General features: G+C 39.5%; 1 protein-coding gene and 1 long non-coding RNA gene across 4 annotated transcripts in view; both read right to left on the bottom strand.

Moving 5' to 3' along the window:
* Nucleotides 1-24,074, bottom strand: part of LOC137226484 (uncharacterized) — a 99,517-nt gene that overhangs the window by 53,952 nt on the left and 21,491 nt on the right. The window lies entirely within an intron of this gene.
* On the bottom strand, nt 5,111-6,879 carry LOC137226480 (protein N-lysine methyltransferase METTL21A). Of its 2 annotated transcripts, none has more exons than XM_067741443.1 (2): nt 6,382-6,399; nt 5,111-6,096 (listed from the first exon to the last, which is right to left on the bottom strand). In XM_067741443.1, exon 2 carries the CDS (start codon nt 6,061-6,063, stop codon nt 5,407-5,409), a length of 657 nt encoding a protein of 218 aa, XP_067597544.1. In that variant the 5' UTR covers nt 6,064-6,096; nt 6,382-6,399; the 3' UTR covers nt 5,111-5,406. The 2 variants fall into 2 exon arrangements, with proteins under 2 accessions (XP_067597544.1, XP_067597543.1); XM_067741442.1 differs by lacking the exon at nt 6,382-6,399 and adding an exon at nt 6,784-6,879 and having other exon boundaries at nt 5,113-6,096.

Here is a 24,074-nt window from a genome sequence, read left to right as displayed (position 1 = left end):
TTTAAGGAAATGAGAATTGACTTTATGGAGTCAATAAAGTGCCTTAAGAAAACTACCTGCTATGTTGCTTACAGGGTTCTCAACAGCCTTAATGAGGTAATGAAGGTCACTTCCTGGCAGGTACAGGAACCTCAGGATATTTGGGGGACTTCAAGAAGAAAGAATTTCACCCAAATCTGTAGGTATTGCAGGCAAATCTGAGGATATGTTCTTGGTTTAAGAGGACTTTAGATATTCAGTCTGAGATTCCTTACAAAAAGTTCCAACAAAGCAGATTGAAAAGAGCCTATAAGAGCAATTGCTATTCTTGCTACACTTATGTGATTATCAGGCCAAGTTTATTGAATCTAGATTTACTTTGCAAACAAATTAGTCTTCATTTGACTTTCTTTGTAAAAATGGGGGTAATCTTAAAGAGAAAAACTATGTTTCAATAATACACCTTTGTGGATATTAGATTCTAGTGCTGTTTCTTTTTTTTTTAATTTAATTAATTTTTTTATACAGCAGATTCTTATTAGTCATCAATTTTATACACATCAGTGTATACATGTCAATCCCAATCGCCCAATTCAGCACACCACCATACCCACCCCCCCCCCGCGGCTTTCCCCCCTTGGTGTCCATAAGTTTGTTCTCTACACCTGTCCCTCAACTTCTGCCCTGCAAACCGGTACATCTGTACCATTTTTCTAGGTTCCACATACATGCGTTAATATACGATATTTGTTTTTCTCTTTCTGACTTACTTCACTCTGTATGACAGTCTCTAGATCCATCTACGTCTCAACAAATGACTCAATTTCATTACTTTTTATGGCTGAGTAATATTCCATTGTATATATGTTCCACATCTTCTTTATCCATTCATCTGTCGATGGGCATTTAGGCTGCTTCCATGACCTGGCTATTGTAAATAGTGCCGCAATGAACATTGGGGTGCATGTGTCTTTTTGAATTATGGTTTTCTCTGGGTATATGCCCAGTAGTGGGACTGCTGGATCATATGGTAATTCTATTTCTAGTTTCTTGAGGAACCTCCATACTGTTCTCCACAGTGGCTCTATCAATTTACATTCCCACCAACAGTGCAAGAGGGTTCCCTTTTCTCCACATCCTCTCCAGCATTTGTTGTTTGTAGATTTTCTGATGATGCCCATTCTAACTGGTGTGAGGTGATACCTCATTGTAGTTTTGATTTGCATTTCTCTAATAATTAGAGATGTTGAGCAGCTTTTCATGTGCTTCTTGGCCATCTGTATGTCTTCCTTGGAGAAATGTCTATTTAGGTCTTCCGCCCATTTTTGTATTCTGTTGTTTGTTTCTTTAACATTGAGCTGCATGAGCTATTTATCTATTTTGGAGATTAATCCTTTGTCCGTTGAGTCGTGTGCAAATATTTTCTCCCATTCTGAGGACTGTCTTTTCGTTTTCTTTTTGGTTTCCGTTGCTGTGCAAAAGCTTTTACGTTTCATTAGGTCCCATTTGTTTATTTTTGTTTTTATTTCCATTACTCTTCCATTATTCATTAGGAGGTGGATGAAAAAGATCTTGCTGTGATTTATGTCAAAGAGTGTTCTTCCTATGTTTTCCTCTAAGAGTTTTATAGTGTCCAGTCTTACACTTAGGTATTGAATCCATTTTGAGTTTATTTTTGTGTATGGTGTTAGGGAGTGTTCTAATTTCATTCTTTTACATGTAGCTGTGCAGTTTTCCCACTTATTGAAGATAATGTCTTTTCGCCTTTGTAAATCCTTACCTGCTTTATCATAGATTGTTGACCATAGGTGCATGGGTTTATCTCTGGGCTTTGTATCTTGTTCCATTGATCTATGTTTCTGTTTTTGTGCCAGTACCATACTGTCTCAATTACTGTAGCTTTGTAGTATAGTCTGAAGTCAGGGAGTCTGATTCCTCCAGCTCTGTTTTTTTCCCTCAAGACTGCTTTAGCTATTCGGGGTCTTTTGTGTCTCCATACAAATTTTAAGAATTTTTGTTCTAGTTCCGTAAAAAATGCCATTGGTAAATTGATAGGGATTGCATTGAATATGTAGATTGCTTTGGGTAGTACAGTCATTTTCACAATATTGATTCTTCCAATCCAAGAACACGGTATATCTCTCCATCTGTTGGTATCATCTTTAATTTCTTTCATCAGTGTCTTATAGTTTTCTGCATACAGGTCTTTTGTCTCCCTAGGTAGGTTTATTTCTAGGTATTTTATTCTTTTTGTTGCAATGGTAAATGGGAGTGTTTCCTTAATTTCTCTTTCAGATTTTTCATTATTACTGTATAGGAATGCAACAGATTTCTGTGCATTAATTTTGTATCCTGCAACTTTACCAGATTCATTGATTAGCTCTAGTAGTTTTCTGGTGGTATTTTTAGGATTCTCTATGTATAGTATCATGTCATATGCAAACAGTGACAGTTTTACTACTTCTTTTCCAATTTGTATTCCTTTTATTTCTCTTTCTTCTCTGATTGCTGTGGCTAGGACTTCCAAAACTATGTTGAATAATAGTGGTGAGAGTGGACATCCTTGTCTTGTTCCTGATCTTAGAGGAAATGCTTTCAGTTTTTCACCATTGAGAATGATGTTTGCTGTGGGTTTGTCGTATATGGCCTCTATTATGTTGAGGTAGGTTCTCTCTATGCCCACTTTCTGGAGAGTTTTTATCATAAATCGGTGTTGAATTTTGTTAAAAGCTCTTTCTGCATCTATTGAGATGATCATATTGTTTCTCTTCTTCAATTTGTTAATATGGTGTATCACATTGTTGTTCATTTTGTTGGCATAGAGTTGCTTGTAGTAGTCTCTTAGGATGCTTTGAATTTCTGCAGTGTCTGTGGTAACTTCTGCAGTGTCTGTGGTAACTTCTCCTTTTTCATTTCTAATTTTATTGATTTGAGTCCTCTCCCTTTTTCTTGATGAGTCTGGCTAATGGTTTCGCAGTTTTGTTTATCTTCTCAAAGAAACAGCTTTTAGTTTTATTGATCTTTGCTATTGTTTTCTTTGTTTCTATTTCATTTATTTCTGCTCTGATCTTTATGATGTCTTTCCTTCTGCTAACTTTGGGTTTAGTTTGTTCTATTTCTCTCGTTCCTTTAGGTGTAAGGTTAGATTGTTTATTTGAGATTTTTCTTGTTTCTTGAGGTAGGCTTGTATGGCTATAAACTTCCCTCTTAGAACTGCTTTTGCTGCATCCTACAGGTTTTGGATCATCGTGTTTTTATTGTCATTTGTCTATAGGTATTCTTTGATTTCCTTTTTGATTTCTTCAGTGATCTCTTGGTTATTTAGTAACGTATTGTTTAGCCTTCAGGTGTTTGTGTTTTTAACGTTTTTTCCCCTGTAGTTCATTTCTAATCTCATAGTATTGTGGTCAGAAAAGATGCTTGATATTATTTCAATATTCTTAAATTTACTGAGGCTTGATTTGTGACCCAAGATGTGATCTATCCTGGAGAATGTTCCGTGTGCACTTGAGAAGAAAGTGTAATCTGCTGTTTTTGGATGGAATATCCTATAAATATCAATTAAATCTATGTTGTTTAATGTGTCATTTAAAGCTTGTGTTTCCTTATTTATTTTCATTTTGGATGATTTGTCCATTGGTGTAAGTGAGGTGTCAAAGTCCTTCACTGTTATTGTGTTACTGTCGATTTCCTCTTTCCTAGCTGTTAGCAGTTGCCTTATGTATTGATGTGCTCCTATGTTGGGTGCATATATATTTATAATTGTTATATCTTCTTCTTGGATTTATCCCTTGATCATTATGTAGTGTCCCTCCTTGTCTCTTGTAACATTCTTTATTTTAAAGTCTATTTTATCTGATATGAGTATTGCTACTTCAGCTTTCTTTTGATTTCCATTTGCATGGAATATCCTTTTCCATTCCCTCACTTTCAGTCTGTATGTGTCCCTAGCTGAAGTGGGTCTCTTGTAGACAGCATATATATGGGTCTTGTTTTTGTATCCATTCAGCAAGCCTGTGTCTTTTGGTTGGAGCATTTAATCCATTCATGTTTAAGGTAATTATCGATATGTATGTTCCTATGACCATTTTTTAAATTGTTTTGAGTTAGTTTCTGTAGGTCCTTTTCTTCTCTTGTGTTTCCCACTTAGAGAAGTTCCTTTAGCATTTGTTGTAGAGCTGGTTTGGTGGTGCTGAATTCTCTTAGCTTTTGCTTGTCTGTAAAGCTTTTGCTTTCTCCATCGAACCTGAATGTTATCCTTGCCTGGCAGAGTAATCTTGGTTGTAGGTTCTTCCCTTTCATCACTTTAAGTATATCATGCGACTCCCTTCTGGCTTGTAGAGTTTATCCTGAGAAATCAGCTGTTAACCTTATGGGAGTTCCCTTGTATGTTATTTGTCATTTTTCCATTGCTGCTTTCAATAATTTTTCTTTGTATTTAATTTTTGTCAATTTGATTATTATGTGTCTCGGTGTGTTTCTCCTTAGGTTTATCCTGTATGGGACTCGCTGCACTTCCTGGACTTGGGTGGCTATTCCCTTTCCCATGTTAGGGAAGTTTTTGACTATAATATCTTCAAATATTTTCTCTCGCCCTTTCTTGCGCTCTTCTCCTTCTGGGACCCCTATAATGCAAACGTTGTTGCATTTAATGTTGTCCCAGAGGTCTCTTAGGCTGTCTTCATTTCTTTTCATTCTCTTTTCTTTATTCTGTTCCATAGCAGTGAATTCCACCATTCTGTCTTCCAGGTCACTTATCCGTTCTTCTGCCTCAGTTATTCTGCTATTGATTCCTTCTAATGTAGTTTTCATTTCAGTTATTGTATTGTTCATCTCTGTTTGTTTGTTCTTTAATTCTTCTAGGTCTTTGTTAAACATTTCTTGCATCTTCTCGATCTTTGCCTCCATTGTTTTTCTGAGGTCCTTGATCATCTTCACTATCATTATTCTGAATTCTTTTTCTGGAAGGTTGCCTGTCTCCACTTCATTTATTTGTTTTTCTGCGGTTTTATCTTGTTCCTTCATCTGGTACATAGCCCTCTGCCTTTTCATCTTGTCTGTCTTTCTGTGAATGTTGTTTTTGTTCCACAGGCTGCAGGTTTGTAGTTCTTCTTTTTTTTTTTTTTTTTTTTTTTCAGTGAAAATTGTTTATTGAGAGGGAGCAGTATGGGATACAGAAACAACATAAACCAAAATCGCACACTTTCCTTTAGTGTTAATTGAATTTCAGAGTGAGTAAAACGTAACTAAAAAGTCACAGCAATGGGACAAAGTGCTTTGTTTTAAAACCGCACATTTGCTTTGCCTTTTGAGAACCTTTGGTTAGACTCTTTGTACAGTAAGCCATTTCATTACATACGGTTATATTCCCAGTCTAAGACCTTAATTGACACACTCAGTGACAACATTCTTATAAATTACAGCCAACTATAAGTCCTCCCTCAGGCTTCTCCTCTGTGCTTTGTAAATATGTACATCTTTTTCAGGATCATAGTGAACCTTCCTCACAGTAAATTGCCTCTCAAGCATCGCTAAGAAGTTGTGATCCCGTTCATAGCGAATTCGGCAAGCTAAAAGAATCACAGAGTGGTTGCTACAGAGATGTTCCAATGTTTGAAGAAGATCTGTGAATGTTTCTTCTAAATATATGATATCAGCTCCAAGTATCAGGTCAAATTCTCCAGGTGAAAAACTCCCCAAATTCTGTCCCCAAGTCAGCTCCTTAACAACAGCTCTGGGCTGGATATGGGGAGGTAAGTTGGCTTGAACATTTGATTTAAGAAACTCTAATGCTACTTTTCGATCCGTGATAGTCACATGAGCACCCAGCAGGGCAGCCACCATGCCCACCAGCCCCGTGCCAGCACCCAGCTCCACGGCAGAGCAGCCCCTGAGCTCCACAGCTCCCATCTCCAGATATGTGGCCAGAATGATAGCCGCGTCCCAAACCACCGCTGCGACTCCCAGTTGCTTCCAGTCCTGCCGGATCTGTATCGTGTGGTTTGCCAAGGAGAAGGTGGCAAGAGGCTTGTGAAATCTCTGCAGCCCCTTTTCCGCGGTCTCTTCATAGGGCACCAGGGCCATCTCGCCCGCGCCCAGCTCTCTGCTCGCTCAAAGCTGTGAGGCAAAAGAATCCTGAGTGAGGTTCTAGCCAGAAAATGCATTATCTCTCTAGTAGCTCCAAATGCTTCTTAAGGCCGTTTTACAAGTTCAAAACAAACGGTTGCGGGAAGCCTTTGTCTAATTCCTTTTGCCTGGCTCTCCTGGGAAGTGAGATTTCGCTGGGAATTCATGCCAAAGGTGCGGGATGGCTATGCACTCAGCTGTAACCACTCAGGGAATTTGCAGCGTGGTAAGAGTGAGCGAGGCGGAGGTGACAGCCCGGGGCCGCAGAGAAAGTACCGCTTCCTAAACTGCCCGGGCCCGCGTGGACTGAGGCTGCGGCCCGCGTGGACTGAGGCTGCAACCCGCTGCCGTCTGCAGGGCATTTTTTCGTGTTTTGTTCTTCCCTCACTCCCTCTAAATCGGTGCGTTCAATTGCGACCACCACGGACTCGAACCTAAACTTAAACTGGGGGTTAACTGTATGATTATCCTGCTTTACGACACCGGCTGGAGATACATGGTCGACGCAGTTCCATTTCCTGGAGACTGAAAGTGAAAGACACTCGTGGATTCCGAGTCGCTCGCGGGTAGCGAGACCCCGGGTCCGCGTGGACTCGGGCATCCGCGGCTCAGGGGCCTCCCCAGAGTCGCCCAACCTGCCCCCCCGCCTGCCCCACTGAAGGGCCGACAGGTACGCACGTCCTTCCCGCGGGCCCGCAGCTGCGGGAACAGGCGAGGTAGGGGCGGGAGCTTGGAGAGGAGCCCCCCTCCAGCGGCGCTGGCCCGCCACACCCTCTGTAGTTCTTCTTGCTTCTGCTGTCTGCCCTCTGGTGGATGAAGTTATCTAATCTAGTGCTGTTTATTGTCTTTTAAGACTTTTTCTTTTCTCCTACCTCTAAACTGGACTGGATCCTGAAATCTTCTAGCTTCCTCCACTATCTAGCTACAACTCTCAGAACTAATATTTCTTAAATTTTCTCTCACACTCTGACTTGGAATCATAAAGGACTAAATTTGCCCTTTTTCTGAAGTCATGCAAGCTAAAATTGGACAACTTGATATAAACTTCAGAGAAATCACAATAGCTCAAGTATAGACAATCTTCATGCCTGTTACTGTATGGGCCACTCAAAAAGATCACCAGAGACATTCAAACTGAAAACTAGAAAAATCTACCAGATTGTCATTGCCTGCCCTCATTCCTTCTAAAATTACTTTGAGCTGGACATCTAAAAATCTTCTGGACTGGTTGCCTTTAGAACTCAGAAACTGGGATTATGGTCTGCTCCAATCATTAACCATTGTTTTTATTTTGTCTCCATAGAAATGCCTCTTATTAAACACCTGATTATTTACACCATAGGCTTAACTTTGAGAAGCCCACCTGCATCACTGCCTTCTGAAATGAGTTTAACTGAACTGCCTTACTGTTAAGACTAAGACACTGGTTCAGTGCGATGGAACAGTCTACCAACTCAACTTCTAGACTATGGAACTTCTCGGGGAAGTTTCAAAGGCAGGACTGTAGGGGAACAAACACTGCCACCCCAAAATATGTCTCTTTAACTTGAGGATTATTTGGGGCTGATTATTTTTAAGAAACAGAAGACTCAGGATGTCTTTCTTTTTACCTCTCCCTTAACTGCCTAAAAGAATTTAGATAAAGCCTTGGTCCAGGAAAAGTACTATCACCAGAGATGTTTACAAAGAATATGGGCTAGGTGTGGTAGGGAAAAATCCTTGGCAGGGCTTAGAAATCAAAGTCTCTGTGTCTCATTGTCTCTACATGGTATAACAAACAACTGTTTACCAAACGTTTGTTGTTCTATCTCCCTGTGAATTGTCTTCCTCCCCTTTGAAGTCCCAACCCCCTACCCACCCTCTCCTCTTTCTCTCAGATGGCATATAAGCCTCAATTGTCTATCTTGCCCTGGGGTCTCATTTTTCTCACGGGGCCCCCGTACATATGTAATTACATTTGATTTTCCCCTGTTAATCTGTCTCATTTCAATTTACTTCTTAGACCAGCCAGAAGAACCTAGAAATGGTAGAGGGAAATTTTTTCCTCCCCCAACAGAATCAACAATACAGCATGTTCGATTTATCAGCACACTATTTTTTTTTTTTTTTGATATCAGTTTCATGTCCCTGGCGTTTTAAAATTCTTATCATCTGATTGAGAAAGAGTTGTGCAACTTTAAACATGCACTATATCCTTATGTGTATTTATTGGCATTACTTGGTTCTTATATATTTTTATAAGCTTCTCCTTTCTTCTTCTTCAGGAATTTTGGAAAACTTTCATAGGAATGAAAAAGAGAACAGGATGTTTCTATTATCTGTACTTCTTCATGGAAGTAGGAGACAATACATGATGAAATTGATAAATGGAACTGATAAGACTAAAGGACTTTTCCCTAGTCACTCTTGTACTATACCTATGGAAAAAATCAATTTAGTTTAATGAATGCTTAACACTGTGTTAGATGCTGAGATATAAAGATGATTCAGATAATATATCAGTTCAGTCCCTGTCCTCAGGGAGTTCAGTAGGTTAGGTAGATGGGTATCAAACAACTATGATAAAAAGCCAGAACATAACTGCCAAATGGGTAAAAGCAAAATGCTTTGGCAAGAGGAGAGAAACTCTGACAAGAACAGGCAGGCTGTCAGAGGGAAAGTGGCATGTGATTGGGCCCTTAAGGGATCTTACTTCAACTGACTGAGAATCAGTAGACTTGTCACCCAAAACTGTTGGTGGTTTCAGTATATAAAGGAAACGGGAAAGGATAGCATGTGTTCTGAAAACATTGGTGTGGCTGCAACTGCTAGCTGCAATTCTACCTGAGAGTTCCTTTTCACCTTTTGGAAATAAAACGTAAAAGCACAGAGGACAAAAATAATCAAGCCAAATCAAAGTTAAAAGAATAATAGAACAGAGGATACAATAAGAACAGGATAGTTTCTCTACACTGCAGAACCAGTGTGTCAGGGGAAGGGGCTGTGTGCATCTCTAGAACGCAAGTGTTGCCACATAACAAATATTTAACACCCCCCCAGCCCCTGGCCCCCTCCACTTGTGCTGGACACGGTGATAGATGCTGGGGATAAAACAGTGAACAAGACAGCCACGGTCTCTGACTTCACTAAGTTTATATTCTGACTTGGGAGAGAGTCTTTAAACAACAACTAATTATACAATTGCAACTAAAATAAGCATTGTGAAAGAGAAGTGTGAGATGCTAGGGGAACTTCTGATGGGGGCCCTGGCTTAGTCTGGCGTATTAGGTAAGTTGGCCATAAAGAAGTGATATTTGAGCTGAGTTCTGAAGGAAAAGTAGGGGTGCAGGGGCTGGGGTTAGGGTTGAAGGCAGAGGAAACAAGGCTGGTGGTAGCACCAGTGTGGGTGCCCCACAAAGAGTGAGAAGGCTAGGGATGGATGAGTGAAAGCCTCTTTGTGCACGGCCTTGTAGGCCTCATTGGTGATTTGAGTCTGTACCCTTGCACACAGGGAAGCAACATATTTTTTGTTGTTGTTGTTGTTTTAACACCTTTATTGGAGTATAATTGCTTTACAATGTTGTGTTAGTTTCTGCTGTGTAACAAAGTGAATCGGCTATATGTATACATATATCCCCATATCCCCTCCCTCTTGCATCTCCCTCCCACCCTCCCTATCCCACCCCTCTAGATGGTCACAAAGCACCGAGCTGATCCCCCTGTGCTATGTAGCTGCTTCCCACTAGTTATCTATTTTACATTTGGTAGTGTAGATATGTCAATGCTATTCTCTCACTTCGTCCCAGCTTACCCTTCCCACTCCCCATGTCCTCAAGTCCATTCTCTACGTCTGTGTCTTTATTCCTGCCCTGCCCTTAGGTTCATCAGAACCATTTGTTTTTAGATTCCATATATATGTGTTAGCATACAGTATGTTTTTCTCTTTCTGACTTACATCACTCTGTATGACAGTCTATAGGTCCATCCACATCGCTGCAAATAACCCAATTTCATTCCTTTTTATGGCTGAGTAATATTGCATTGTATATATGTACCACATCTTCTTTATCCATTCATCTGTCGATGGGCATTTAGGTTGCTTCCATGACCTGGCTATTGTAAATAGTGCCGCAATGAACATTGGGGTGCATGTGTCTTTTTGAATTATGGTTTTCTCTGGGTATATGCCCAGTAGTGGGATTGCTGGGTCGTATGGTAATTCTATTTTTAGTTTTCTAAGGAACCTCCATATTGTTCTCCATAGTGGCTGTATCAATTTACATTCCCACCAACAGTGCAGGAGGGTTCCCTTTTCTCCACACCCTCTCCAGCATTTGTTGTTTGTAGATTTTCTGATGATGTCCATTCTAACTGGTGTGAGGTGATAACTCATTGTAGTTTTGATTTGCATTTCTCTAATGATTAGTGATATTAAGCAGTTTTTCATGTACCTCTTGGCCATTTGTATGTCTTCTTTGGAGAAATGTCTGTTTAGGCCTTCTGCCCATTTTTTTTGCGGTACACGGGCCTCTCACTGTTGTGGCCTCTTCCGTTGCGGAGCTCAGGCTCCGGATGCGCAGGCTCAGCGGCCATGGCTCACGGGCCCAGCTGCTCTGCAGCATGTGGGATCTTCCCAGACCGGGGCATGAACCCGTGTCCCCTGCATCGGCAGGCGGACTCTCAACCAGTGCGCCACCAGGGAAGCCCTCTGCCCATTTTTTGATTGGGTTGTTTGTTTTTTTAATTGAGCTGCATAAGCTATTTATATATTTTAGAGATTAATCCTTTGTCCATTGATTCGTTTGCAAATATTTTCTCCTATTCTGAGGGTTGTCTTTTCATCTTGTTTGTACTTTCCTTTGCTTTGCAAAAACTTTTAAGTTTCATTAGGTCCCATTTGTTTATTTTTAATTCCATTACTCTAGGAGGTGTATCAAAAAAGAGCTTTCTGTGATTTACGTCAGAGGGTGTTCTTCCTATGTTTTCCTCTAAGAGTTTTATAGTGTCCAGTCTTACATTTAGGTCTCTAATCCATTTTGAGTTTATTTTTGTGTATCATGTTAGGTAGTGTTCTAATTTCATTCTTTTACATGTAGCTGTCCAGTTTTCCCAGACCACTTATTGAAGAGACTGTCTTTTCTCCATTGTATATCCTTGTCTCCTTTGTCATAGATTAGTTGACCATAGGTGTGTGGGTGGGAAGCAACATATTTTTGAAGGGTCATTTGAGGGTGGAATGGAGAGAGGATCAAAGTGAGACAAATATAGGTGTGGAAAGGCCAGTCAGCAGGTTATAGGCCTTCCTAGAGTTTGGGCAAAGAAATGAGGGTGACTTGCATTAGGGTAGAGACAGTGGGGCTGGAGAGAGTCCAGAAGAAAGGTTGGGAGAAGGAGCGCACAATCTGAAGAGAGAGCATGGGTTGAGAAGATCAAATGTGTGCCTGCACGCGCATGTGTGTGTGTTCCATAGGAGTGAGAGGGATCAGATTATTTCTGTAAGCAGGAACTAGACGTTATCTTAACAATCCTGCACCGTTTTTAGTTATACTCTCTTTTCCTTCTCGCCATAATCCCCACACTCCCAAGCCAGGCCCAAAGTCAGACCAGAACTTCAAGAATTATTCTTTTCCTTATCCCCATTTACAGAAACTGTACATGATTTGGCTTGTGGGGTCACACCCTCGGCTTTCTCACTCCCTTCCTAGAACCTTGTGCTCAACCTTAAACACGGATAACAGTCAAGGATGCTAGGAAACTGTAAGGGGAAAGAGGAAACCTGTAATCAGCTAGTAAGAAAAGGAAGATGAGTAAATATGTGTTAATTGTACTGAGTCAGAAATATGCTTTGAAACAAGTCCCCCAGGCCTTCCTGTTTTGGGTGGAGATAAAGTCACTCTTTCATTTGAGGCTCTTATCTGCTGGAACAACACCTAGTACTAGGGTTTGGGCCTTGCAATCACTCAGTAAATATTTGTTGAACTGAATCATAACGAAGGGTAAGACAGGCTGTTCCAAGATCTGGAGGGCTCTATATTCTCAGCACAATTTAGAGTCTCCAACTTCTATCATTTCGTTGGAAAGGAGAAGGAAATAGGGAACGGATAGGGGCTTGGTTACTGCTGTAGAAACAGGAACAGGAACTTTGTGGCATACGAAGTAAGTTCTGGGCCAAGAGTTCTAGTAATAACTAGTTGACCCTTGACAAGTCTCTGTCTCTGTTTTCTGTTTTAAAGTAGGGGGATTATTTAACATGGGCTCCAAGTGTAATTTTTGGTCTAAGGAAAGTAAAGTCTATGGAAAGTAAAGCCCCAAATCTTATTTAGATTCGGGTGGAGAAAGAAAAGAAAGCAAGTCAATTACTGAAGGCAGTTAGGGAGGCTTCTCTACTCTGTTTCAATCTTAAACTGAGACAGGATCCAAATGTGTATTCTTCTCTCTGGGCTTCTGACTAGGAAGTGATTCCTGTCATGTTTTTATTCATACCAGCAGCTATTATTGTCTGAAACAAGTATTCTCCATTCACTAAAGTCCTCAGTTTCCCAGCAACTTTCTTCACAACATAGGAAGCCCAGCAGCCTTGCCAAGGACTTGGTTTCATCTAAGATTCTTCAACTCCAGCCTCCTAGGGTCCTTACCCAGGGTGGCTAAGCCTCAGGCCTCCTTTACAGGCCCCTTAATTTTTCATAGCTAAGGAAAAAGTTATTTTTAAAACCCTAGAAATAAATAAAATTTTATAACTTCTAATGAATTCTATTCTCTGCATGTGGCAATGAGGGTAGGTATGGAGAGGCTAGCTGGGATCTCCATGCGTATCTGCTCTTGCAAACAGTGATCTCTGAAGCTTGTGGAGCTCACTGGGCTTTGGGCTACAAGTCACAGGTAACTGAGACCCTGGCAAGCTTAACCGTTCCAAAAGGGGTAGGGGCAATGGTTGGAATCCCTTAATGTTTTAATCAGGATAGAAATTAAAGACCAGTGGTAACATCTTATCATAATCTTAAATTATTTGAAACACTGATGTGCAAGCTTTTCCTTTATCTTTTCTTTTTTAAATAGAAACTCATATCAGAGGATGGAGCAAGCATATTCTCAAAGAGGAATTTTTGACAAAGAACCTTTAGATAAAAACATAATTATCAATAGACAAAATTTCAACAAAGGGCCTTTAGACACTGTATAAGTCTCCTTCCTTATAACAGATATTCAAGCTACTTCTTCTAAGGGCCTCAAAGGTCTTGCTTATGAACAACAGACAATAGTCATAGTCTCCTAATTCCATTAGTTAAAAAAATTGTGATTTGAAGGAATCTTTGGTCATAGGAGATCTTTTCAAGGTATCCTGTAACAAGGCTTAACATAGAAACATGAAAACCTTCCAGTAGACACAAATTTAAGGAAAAAAAAAGCATTGAGTTGGCATTATTTGGATCACTCTGAGGGACAGGCTCAGTTAAATTGCAATATGCTAGCTTGTCCTATGTTTCTCCAGTAGGGTTTCCATGGCAGTTCTGTAGATTTTCTGGTTTTTCAATAACAACCGTCTTTGCCTGGGCAACTAATATAATTACAGTAGACCTGAAATTCTAAAGACATATTCACCTTACTTGGATGAAGTTCCCTTGTCAGGTTCAGAATGGGGTATCTGGCACCCAACCAGCTTCCATAAAGAATCATCTAGAGCTGTTCTGCCTAAAATGATATCCATTAGCCACATGAGGCTATTTAAATTTAAATTAATAAAAATTAAAAATTCAGTTTCTTAATCTCAAGTGCCATATTTCAAGCACTCAATAACCAAATGGAGCTAGTGGCTACCTATTGGACAGTGCGATTATAGAGCATTTCCATCATCGTAGAAGTTCTGTTGGAAAGCACTGATTTAGAAGAGTCATTTATTTATAAATATATCAATTACTAATTCAATTTCTAATTCATTTAAATTGAGACACCTCCCTAAATTCTTTCAGCCTCACTACAAAAAGCAGAAAAAACCCAAGCAATCTTCTTTCTATTTCTTGAAATGATTCTTTGATATTACATTTCTTTTAAGGCTTGTCGTAATTGGGGTGGTCTTTCTGTAAGTTGTTAAAAAGTTGAAACTATGTTTAAATGTAGCTCCAAGTGGGGGGTGGGGGAAGAAAAAGTCCTTATTAGTGAATTTTGGGGACTGACCATATTAAAGACATATTGTTCCTGAATTTGAAAGACTCTTGGACAAAGGCTCCCCATATCTGGTATGAATTTAGGGAACTGAAGAAAGTCCTTTTGTCTTACCTCTACATATACCTTCTCCACCTACTCATTGATATATGAAATTCCTTCAACAGGGAAAAAAACCTTTTATTAAGCAATTACATACAAAAATTTAGTACAAATATCCTTGGGAGAAACACACTAAGCTGTAAATGACTCATATTTACCACTTTCCAATAAGTTTTCATAGGAAATGGAAGAGAAAATTCAAAGTTGCCGAATTCCTAGATTAAGGTGGAACTGGTTGAGGAGAGAAGGATCAGAGGAAAAAGGTTTGGAGTAAGGGTAGATTTTTACTACCCTATTTTGTGAAAGCCTGGCCTTTGGTAATATTTAGGGACTATATAATGACAATTGAATTGACAGAATATTCACCTCTGTTTTCTGTTTGCTTTGAAAGTAGGGTTCTTCTAGACTCTCAATAAATTTACTGATTATTCTCGGTGTGAGAATGGTCAGTATTGGGTTCAGGGTTGTATCTTAAAGATGCACTTGACTTTTGGTGACACTATATTACAGAATTTTGGAGCCTGAGGAACTTTGAGTAGCATCTGGTCCATTCCACTAAACAAAGAATTAGAAAATTATCTTCCTTTAAATTTCAGGAGGCACCTCAGGGACATAACAAAATTTTACCTGAATTTCATTTCAAAGTTGCAAAACCCAGTAGATTACATTAGAACCTTCTTGCCTGCCATCTCTGGCTTGCAGCACAGGGCAAAATACCTTATAAAGTTTGCAGAACTGCTGAGCTGCAGGCCCCTATTTTAAAGATGAAGAAAATGAAGGCTAGAGAAGGAAAATGATTTTCCCTAGGTCATGGAGTGAGGTAACAGTCAGATAGTACTAGGACAGAATCTTCTGTGCATTCTTTCCACTGCACTCTGCTGATTTCTCACAACTGCCTTCTTTCTTGGAATACTTAGCTCTGGAGGCTGGTACAGCTTCCCACAGTTCAACTGCATGCAATTATTGTTTCTCTTTTATTTTTGTGTTTTTTAGTCATTTCTTGTCCACCTGTGCTGAAAGCATCAAATGACAGTATTTTTCTTGTATTAAGCAAAGACAGTCTAGCATTAAAGGAAAAAAATACTAGGAAGAAATACAAGAAAATACTCTCAGCACATCTTTCTTGGTGTGGAATTAGAAACTATTTTAAATTTTTTTCCTTATCATTTTTGGTACATTCCAATTTTTCTACGATGAATATTAATTTAATTTTTTAATTAAATTTTTTCTCATGAATTACTTTATAATCAGGAAAGAACATTTTATACCCTTTTAAAAAATGAACTTATTTACAAAACAGAAGTAGAGTCACAGATGTAGAAAACAAACTTACGGTTGCCAGAGCATAAGAGGGGGGAGGGATAAATTGGGAGACTGGGATTGACATATATATACTACTATATATAAAATAGATAACTAACAAGAACCTGCTGTATAGCATAGGGAACTCTACTCAGTACTCTGTAATGGTCTATATGGGAAAAGAACCTAAAAAAGGAGTATATGTATATACGTATATATATAAAACTGATTCACTTTGCTGTACACCTGAAACTATTCTCCAATAAAAATTTAAAAAAGAAAAGATTATATATATATATATATATATATATATATAACGTTCTTCTCCCCCTGTTTCTAATGGTTGAAAGGATCCTGCCTTCATTTAAATAGAATAGAGCAGTGGGCTCCTGTGAATCAAGGTGAGGGGCACATTAATTATCCTGCAGATACTTGGGGCAATCAAGGAGGACACTCACTTGTGCCACTCCATTTTCCACATTTTCAGCTGAAAGGAAAGACTGTTATCTGAAATGACTGCTGGTCTTTCAGCTAAAACAGCTCAGTTCCCTTTTTAATTTTTGGCAGGTGTCTTAGTTCTCTGTAAAGGGTAGCCTTGCTTCATTCTCACCAATCTATTGATTTTCATATATATATAATATATGGATAGTTTTTTTTTTTAAGGAAAAAAACTCCCTCACCCACATAATTCAAGCCAACAAGAAAGCGTAAACTATTCATCCTAGGGGTAGACTTTTTACTTCACTTGGCAGGTAAAAGGTTATTAATTTAAATTCCTTAATATTGCACCTAAACCTTCTTTCATAACACATAAAGAGGAGGAGTATAATCCTAGGTTTCTGTACATGAGAAACAAAAATAAATTAAAAACAAGGTTCAGAAACTATTGAATATTAATGATGTGAGTGTGTGTGTGTGTGTGTGTGTGAGAGAGAGAGAGAGAGAGAGAGAGAGAGAGAGAGAGAGAGAGAGAAGGAATGGGTCTTATTCCTCTGTGAGTCAGTCTGGGTATATATGTTTTAAGGTGTTTTTCTGGATCCACCAACCACCAACCAAAAAAAAAAAAAGTTGATGAAATCTCACAAAAGTTAAACTCTGAGTTTCTTCCAAACAGAGGAAATATGGAAAAATTAAATCTTTCAATACCTATTTGATGCATTTGTCTCCTTCCCCCCTTTTCCTTTTCTGAACCCCAGCCAGCCTCACCATACCAGTTCTCCCACGCTGCTAAGCAAAAGAAGAAATCCGACAATGGGATCTGCTTTGCTACTTTTCATTAGCAGTTAAAGTCCCAAGAAGCTGTGCCAATTTGCTAACTGACATTTTAAAATTTAATAGATAGGGAATATATATTGTAAAATACACATTTTCCCTAAGCGACTTAATGAAAGAAAGATATTTCATTTAGTTTGAAAAAATGCAACCATAAATATTTTCCCCCAAGTTGGGTCTCATTGAAAAGATTGGCTCACCCTGAGCCCGATTATTTCCTTGCTCATTTAAATATTTTTTTATTTTTTGCCATCAAAACTGCCCTCTTTGGTATCTCTTTCTCCAGGGGCCAGGTGGAAGACCAGAACCTATCCAAAACACAATGGATTAGTAGGTCATGATTTCAATGACCTCTTATGGAAAAATCCCTTCTGAAAACCACCTCTTAGTAACTGATAAAGGGGGTTTCAGGAGGCCAAAGGAAGGCCTTCCTTCTCATCCTCCCTATTTCTCTGGATTCCCTTTGCCCCTTTCTCTCCATCTGCTCTGTCACCCTTCTTCTCTCTCTTCTTCCTCCTCATCCTTTCCCTACCCCCCTCCCTTTTTCTTTTTACTACACTTTTTTTCTCCTTGTCTCTCTCCCTGCCCTTTACTGAACTTAATGATGTACCACATGGATGGGCCTTTTAATGCTCGCTAAGATCCTAGTACATAACCCTTGGGAATTATGCCATGAGACTGTGTGAAAATAAATTCCTCATATTTCCTACTGTTATTAATAATAACAATTATTACTATGACTAATAAAATTATTATAACTATAATGATACCTTATTTTTGTATCATGATAGTCACCTTATAAAATAATGTTCCCATCTAGTATCAATCTGGTTTGATTCAGTGCCACCATGTGAAGAAGGGGAGCAGGTATATTACTTCTATTTTTTAGATGAAGAAATAAGGCTCCGAGAGATTGACCTGTTTTTGATAGCATAGGTAGCTAACAATGAGTTTGAGACTAGAATTTAAGAGTTCTGGTGGCTGTGTTCTCTTAGATGGAGTTGAAAGTGGATTATGGTAGCTAATTTTAAGTTATAGCAAGTAGTGTCCAATAAAAAAAGTTTGTGCTCAGGGATAAGTGCAAATGTAGATAAAGTAAGTGGTGTCTAACCAGCAATTTGTTACGTACTTGGCAGATGTGATTGAGGGGGCTTTTGCCTAATCTGACTTCCAGGGGCTATTCCTAAAGAGTTCTTTTGTTGCTGCTGTGCTTTTGAATTTTAAGATTCCAGCTCAGGATTTAACCAGACAGAAACATACACAGGGTTTGGAACTTATTACAAAACAGTAAAATAATTTTCTTTTACAAATTTGTTACTTTTGGGTTTCTTTACATTTAAAATAGATTTTAGGGTCAAGAGGGATATGTGAGACGACGTGAGTGAGACTGGGAGAGCATTGTACGTGAAGTTCAATGACGATAGCAGAGGACATCATGAAAAAAGTTAGAACACAGTATTGGTGCCTTGGGGCCTTACCCAATCATCCTGACCTAGCTATCGAACCCAGAATATTTTTGCTATAATTTCCTGTACGGCTGGATTCAGGCAAGCTTGTGAAAGAAGCTTTTGCAATTGCTCCAGGTGCCACTTCCCTCTGCATAATATTAAATCTTTCATATACCCCTTATGCAATCTCTCATTCACTTTAAAGGGCCATATCAGTGACTCTACCCACTCCATGCCCCACAAGTTACCAAGATTTTTTTCTCCTCTTCCATCTTGATCTCATTGCCAGAGAACTCTGCTCCGGTGCTTGGCAATACCGTTATATTACTCTGATCATAGTCAGGTGGCCACATTATCTTTCTGCCCTTTGTGATACTTTTTCACTCTCTCTGTGAGCCAGCAACTTGGTGTGTGAAATCTTGAACTATTATCTTTAGGTGATAACTTCCAAGTCCAAACATTTCCATGTGGTGAAACTGTAGGCATTTCAAAATCAACACATCTGAAAGCTGAACTTACAGTTTTCCCCCAAGCTTGCTCTTCTTTTTGTGCTACGTCAGTTCATTTCTCAGGAAATCAGGCTTGAAATTTGCTCAGTTTTATATGGCAAGACCTAGATTAAATTTCCCCTACACCCTCAGATTTCTCCAGTTCCCTCAATCGGAGCGAATCCCTCTGTACCCTGGCAGCCCTTTGCTTATATCTATAGGAGGGAAAGCACCTTCAGTCTATGGGTGGTCACTTCTGAGGATGTGTGTGTCTCTTCTCAAAGAGCCTCCAAATCTCAGCCTATCTTTTCCCTGTCTTCTCATCCAGGCTCCGGCATAGCAGGTGGAGGTCACAAACCACAGGAACTGAAGTCTCTAATAGAGCACGCTCCTCAGCTTCAGCTACGCTCACTCACGTGTCCCTGGTTGGCTCTCTCCCATTCTTCTCCACAGCTATTCCAGTCAAGAGTGCCCCATTCCTCAGCTCCCTTACCTTGCCACCACCCTGGCTCACTCTCAGGAAACAGCCATACCGTCCACTTAATCCCGAACAGTTGAGGACACTTAAAGAAGAACTTCCTCCCTAGAAAGTATTCATTAGGCAAGAGATCTTTTTTTTTTTCCCCTGACTCTGCATCCTGGATCCACCATGTGACAAGGTACTTACTCACTCCACACTGCAATTTCTTCCTCTGCAAAATTGGGATAATATTAGTGTGATGCTAAAGGGTTACTGTAAGGATTAAATGAGACAACTTATATGTAAGCCACTTATGCCTGGCACAGAGTAGGTCCTCAATGAATATTAATGTTATTAATAACTTTCTCTCTCACCGCTTACAACTTTCTCTCTCTCTCAGCCTGTTTTGTCTTTTCTTTTTTTGCCCCGCAGAAAAGGTCACCCTTTTCCTGTCAGTGGCTAATTTCACCTCACCTGTGATTCGTCCCCTCCTCCCTGTTTCTCAGCTATCTAGCCTTAGGCTATCTAGCCTTATCTAGCCTCTATCAAGCACCTCTCACCCCAATTCCCCATATCTTAACCTTTCCTACTTGGCTCTTTTCCCTTAGCATACAAAGAAGTTCATATCTTCTCAGTGTAAAATAACACTCCTTCAACACTCTCACTCTCTTCTTATATTAATCCCAACCCTTCACAGCCAAATTTCTCAAAAGCCTAGTCTATACTTACTGTCTCTACTTCCTCACAGCCTCAGTCCACTGCAATCCCCCTTCCTTCCAATGTTCCCTTGATAACACTCTTGCCAATGTCCCTAATAACCACTTGATTGCTAAGTCTAGGGCACACTCTAACGTCTTCATGTGGGGCTTTGACGTTTCTGGCCAACCCTTCCTTGAATTCTCTCCTCTCCCTCTGCTCCTGGTATTCCACTTTGTTTTGGGATGTTTCCACATCCCTGGCCAGTTCATCTTAATCTCCCTGTGGGCTACTCCATGCTTAAATGTTGGTATTCTCCTTGACCTTGGCCCCAGCCCACTGTTCTTCTCTGTCAGTCCTTCAGTGACCTTATTCAGAAGGTTTCAACCACCACTTTTCTCTTGATAACTGGGAAATCTCTATCCCACAACTGGGGTTTCCCATAGGTTTCTTTACATTAGTGTGCTAATGGGCTTTGTGATTGACGCTTTGGGAAACGAAGTCACAGTGTCCAGGGTTTCCCACATTTACTTGACCATAGACTTGTATTATTTTTTCATGGAGAATTTTTCAGGACTAGTGCTCTGAGAAACACACTTTGGACAATAACGTTCCCTTCCTTACTACTCCCAGTCTGATTTAGTTGTGTTTCCTCTGGGTCCCCATAAGCACCCACACATACTTCGATTCTAATCCTCACCACACTGTACTTGTCTGATTCTCCCACAAGCTCCTTCAAGACAAGTCTTACATCTCTTGTATCCATTGCACTGTGATTGGCATACAGAGTTTGCTTGAAAATGTCTGATGAGTGAATTAATACAGTAAGGTATGATAACCTACCTCTTCCAAGCACAGCACAGAATATTCTATGGCACATTTAAAGTATTAATAATTGGGGACTTCTCTGGTGATGCAGTGGTTAAGAATCCACCTGCCAATGCAGGGGACATGGGTTCGAGCCCTGGTCTGGGAAGATCCCACATGCCACGGAGCAACTAAGCCCATGCACCACAACTACTGAAGCCCTTATGCCTAGAGCCCGTGCTCCACAACAAGAGAAGCCACTGCAATGAGAAGCCCGTGCATTGCAAGGAAGAGTAGTCCCTGCTGACTGCAACTAGAGAAAGCCTGCACACAGCAACCAAGACCCAATGCAGCCAAAAATAAATAAATAAAATAAAATAATTTAAAAAATAAAGTATTAATAATTGGGTAGGATTTGACCCTGAGGATTGATCTTGAATAAGTCTTATGTTAGGGCTATAGTAGCTGAAAAGAAACACAAGACACTCTCCTCAAGGAAGACAAAACGAATTCAAATGAAACCACCTGGGAATACTTAAGCATTAAGACTTATGGGCCTGACTATAAGTACTATGGGTAGTCTGAGGTTACCAAGGTCTGGAGTAGTCAGATTTACTACAGGGTTTTATAAATGGTACTTTACTAAGATTATTCTGGCAGGAATGTATATAAGAGTAATTCAAAAGTGGGAACCTGGAGAAGGTTAGATTGGCCAGGAGTGAGGAGATTTGGCCTGGCATAGGCTATGGTAGTGGGAATAGTGAGGAAAAGGTGATTCCTTTTCGGGTGTAACTTGGTGATGGTTGAAATAGAAGTGGAAGGTCAGGAGACAAGTCAGGGAGAGCTTTCGGAGAGACTTTTTAGAGACTGGGAGAACTGTGGCAACACCAGCAAATTTGAAGAAATTTGTTACTAGAGGTGCCACCAATACAAGCTCTTGGAAGTTAGAACTCTAGAATATATTGGGAAGACTGTAAAACTAATTATTATGTAAGTTATAGACTATACAGACACTTCGATTGGAAATTTAAAGAATGTATCTAACAAGTGAGCTGACATCATTGACTTGAGGAGCCTTGTAGATAATAATGACTAAATACATTTCAGGCCAGGCTTGGTAAAAATGTTATGCCTGACAGACCATGAAAACAGTAACGAGAAGTTCGTGATTTCGCATGAGTGAGTAGTAATTCATTTTGTGATCCACTAATCCTGCTATGCTGTAGCAAGTCCTCTTTCTCCCCAGCCAAGAGAAAGGTAATAGAGCAAAACTTGTCTTTGACTGTACATGCCTTCAAAATATTTGGTCCTTCCACAATAATTCAGCACAATGAAACTTGCTGCCACTGCAAGTCAACACTTAACAGAGCTACTTGAGTAAATTACCCTAAGGAAACAAAATCAATATGCTTTAAAACCCAGTTTAAAAGTGATGTGAGAGCTGGTTTTGCAGGAATCTCAGGCATTAAGTATCCTGAATTGGACCTTATTAACTTTCTGACTTTGTGCTCTTCATTTAAGCTTCTTTATCATTATTTGCTGAACACCCCCAGGATGCTTACACCCACCCAGAACATGCCAAAGATGCAGTCCTAGAAGGTCACTTTCTAAACAAATGGACAAATGCACAAAGATGATTCTCTTCTTTTTCTGGACAAAAAAAGCTGAAAGAGGATAATGAGGATTATTCATGGAATTTAGGGTAGGAGATAATCTCTCCATTTTATACAAACATGACACTTTATCTGAACCCCATTCTGTCTATAATACTGTTGCTAATTCAAGTGGAATATCAAAGACAGAGCTGCTAATCTCATCCCCCACCATATACAACTGTCCTATCACAGCAAACATTATCCTCTCAAATAAGAACACAGGAATACATTTGGAAGTATCACGATACTTACTGTGTGCTTAGATATTGTTAAATCCCTTCCTTTTCTTTTAACAACATTTTTCTAAATCTGCACCTCTTCCTTCATTGTAACTAAGAAATACTAGACTCTTTGCTTCTTCTACACCACCATTTGTTGAATGTTTCAATATCGCTTGAATTCTTTTTCTTTCACCCAGGAAATTAGCAAACTCACAGACCTTGGTCACCCATCTTGATTATGGCTTTAATGTATAAAAACATTGAATTTATATGTGTACATGTGTTTGTGTGTGCAATAAGCTTTCTAGGTTTGTCTAAAAGGCTCAATTCTGTACAACTGGCTGAACTTAACCTTATAGCTATGAAAAAAAGTTTTCATTACATAGATTTAGTCTTAGTATCATCTTCAAATGTTAAAAATATGCTCCCATGACCGTCATCCAGGATGTTAATAATTTAAATTTTGGACCGACAACTTTGGCCCACCATTCACAAAATGATTCATCAATGATCATAGTGCTTTGGGTGCTGGCTTTGGTTATTCATATCTAGAGCACTTGCTCTGTAGGACATTGTAATTGAAGCCAACGCATCCCAAAGGGATATAAATAGGTGTTAGGGGAAAAGCATTCTGTGGCTTTCTCTGTAAAGCACACTGTTACAAAGAATTTTCAGAACATTTAATAAGCTAATAGGTAATGTGACTTCAAGGGGGCAGAGTTATAGTGGGAAGTGTTTTCCAAATTTATGACAGCACAACCGCAGAAACATGCCCGGCCCCCAGAAGAACTAGCATCTTACAGAATTTACACTGGGGACTCTCAAACTAGCTAAATTTCCAAAGTGGCAGATTTCTGCAATCCATATTCTTCTTTTCTCTTCTCCCCAAGGGAAAATTGCAGAATATTCCATAGGTCTCTGGAAAGTGCCCAATTGAATTTTGGGGTTAGAGCAACTCCTGGTAGAACATCAGAACCAGATGTACAGCTACCAGACTAACGTGTGGTCACTTAATGAGTCCTAGGGTAGAACGTAAGAATCCTGATCCTTAATGTAAACAGTTCTTCCTATTACATTACATTTGTTTTTTCGGTGTGTGTGTGTTTGTATGTGTTTGTGTACATACTTTACAATTGTACTGAAACTTCAATTTTAAAAAATATTTAATTTCACGTTTATCACCCTAGATACCCCAACACTCCAGCTCAAGGCTAAAGCCAAAAGTTTTGCCTACACTGATAAGCGATTATTAGTCATAGAGTAAGAAATAGAATGTGAAATAGAGTGAAAGCTTTATTAGTTTTTCTCCAATCATATTAACTATTTGTGAGCATTTGAACTGTGGCTGGAAGCAGACTTACCTGTTATTTTTTCCTTAT

The sequence above is a fragment of the Pseudorca crassidens genome, chromosome 6 (genome assembly GCF_039906515.1).
Source record: "Pseudorca crassidens isolate mPseCra1 chromosome 6, mPseCra1.hap1, whole genome shotgun sequence".
Taxonomy (NCBI): domain Eukaryota; kingdom Metazoa; phylum Chordata; class Mammalia; order Artiodactyla; family Delphinidae; genus Pseudorca; species Pseudorca crassidens.
The sequence above is the reverse complement of the archived record's forward strand: the minus strand, read 5'-3'. Positions and strand labels throughout refer to the sequence as shown.

Coding starts and splice junctions, on each gene's coding strand:
- LOC137226480 (XM_067741442.1), bottom strand. CDS start 6,063: ATGGCCCTGGTGCCCTATGAAGAGACCGCGGAAAAGGGGCTGCAGAGA.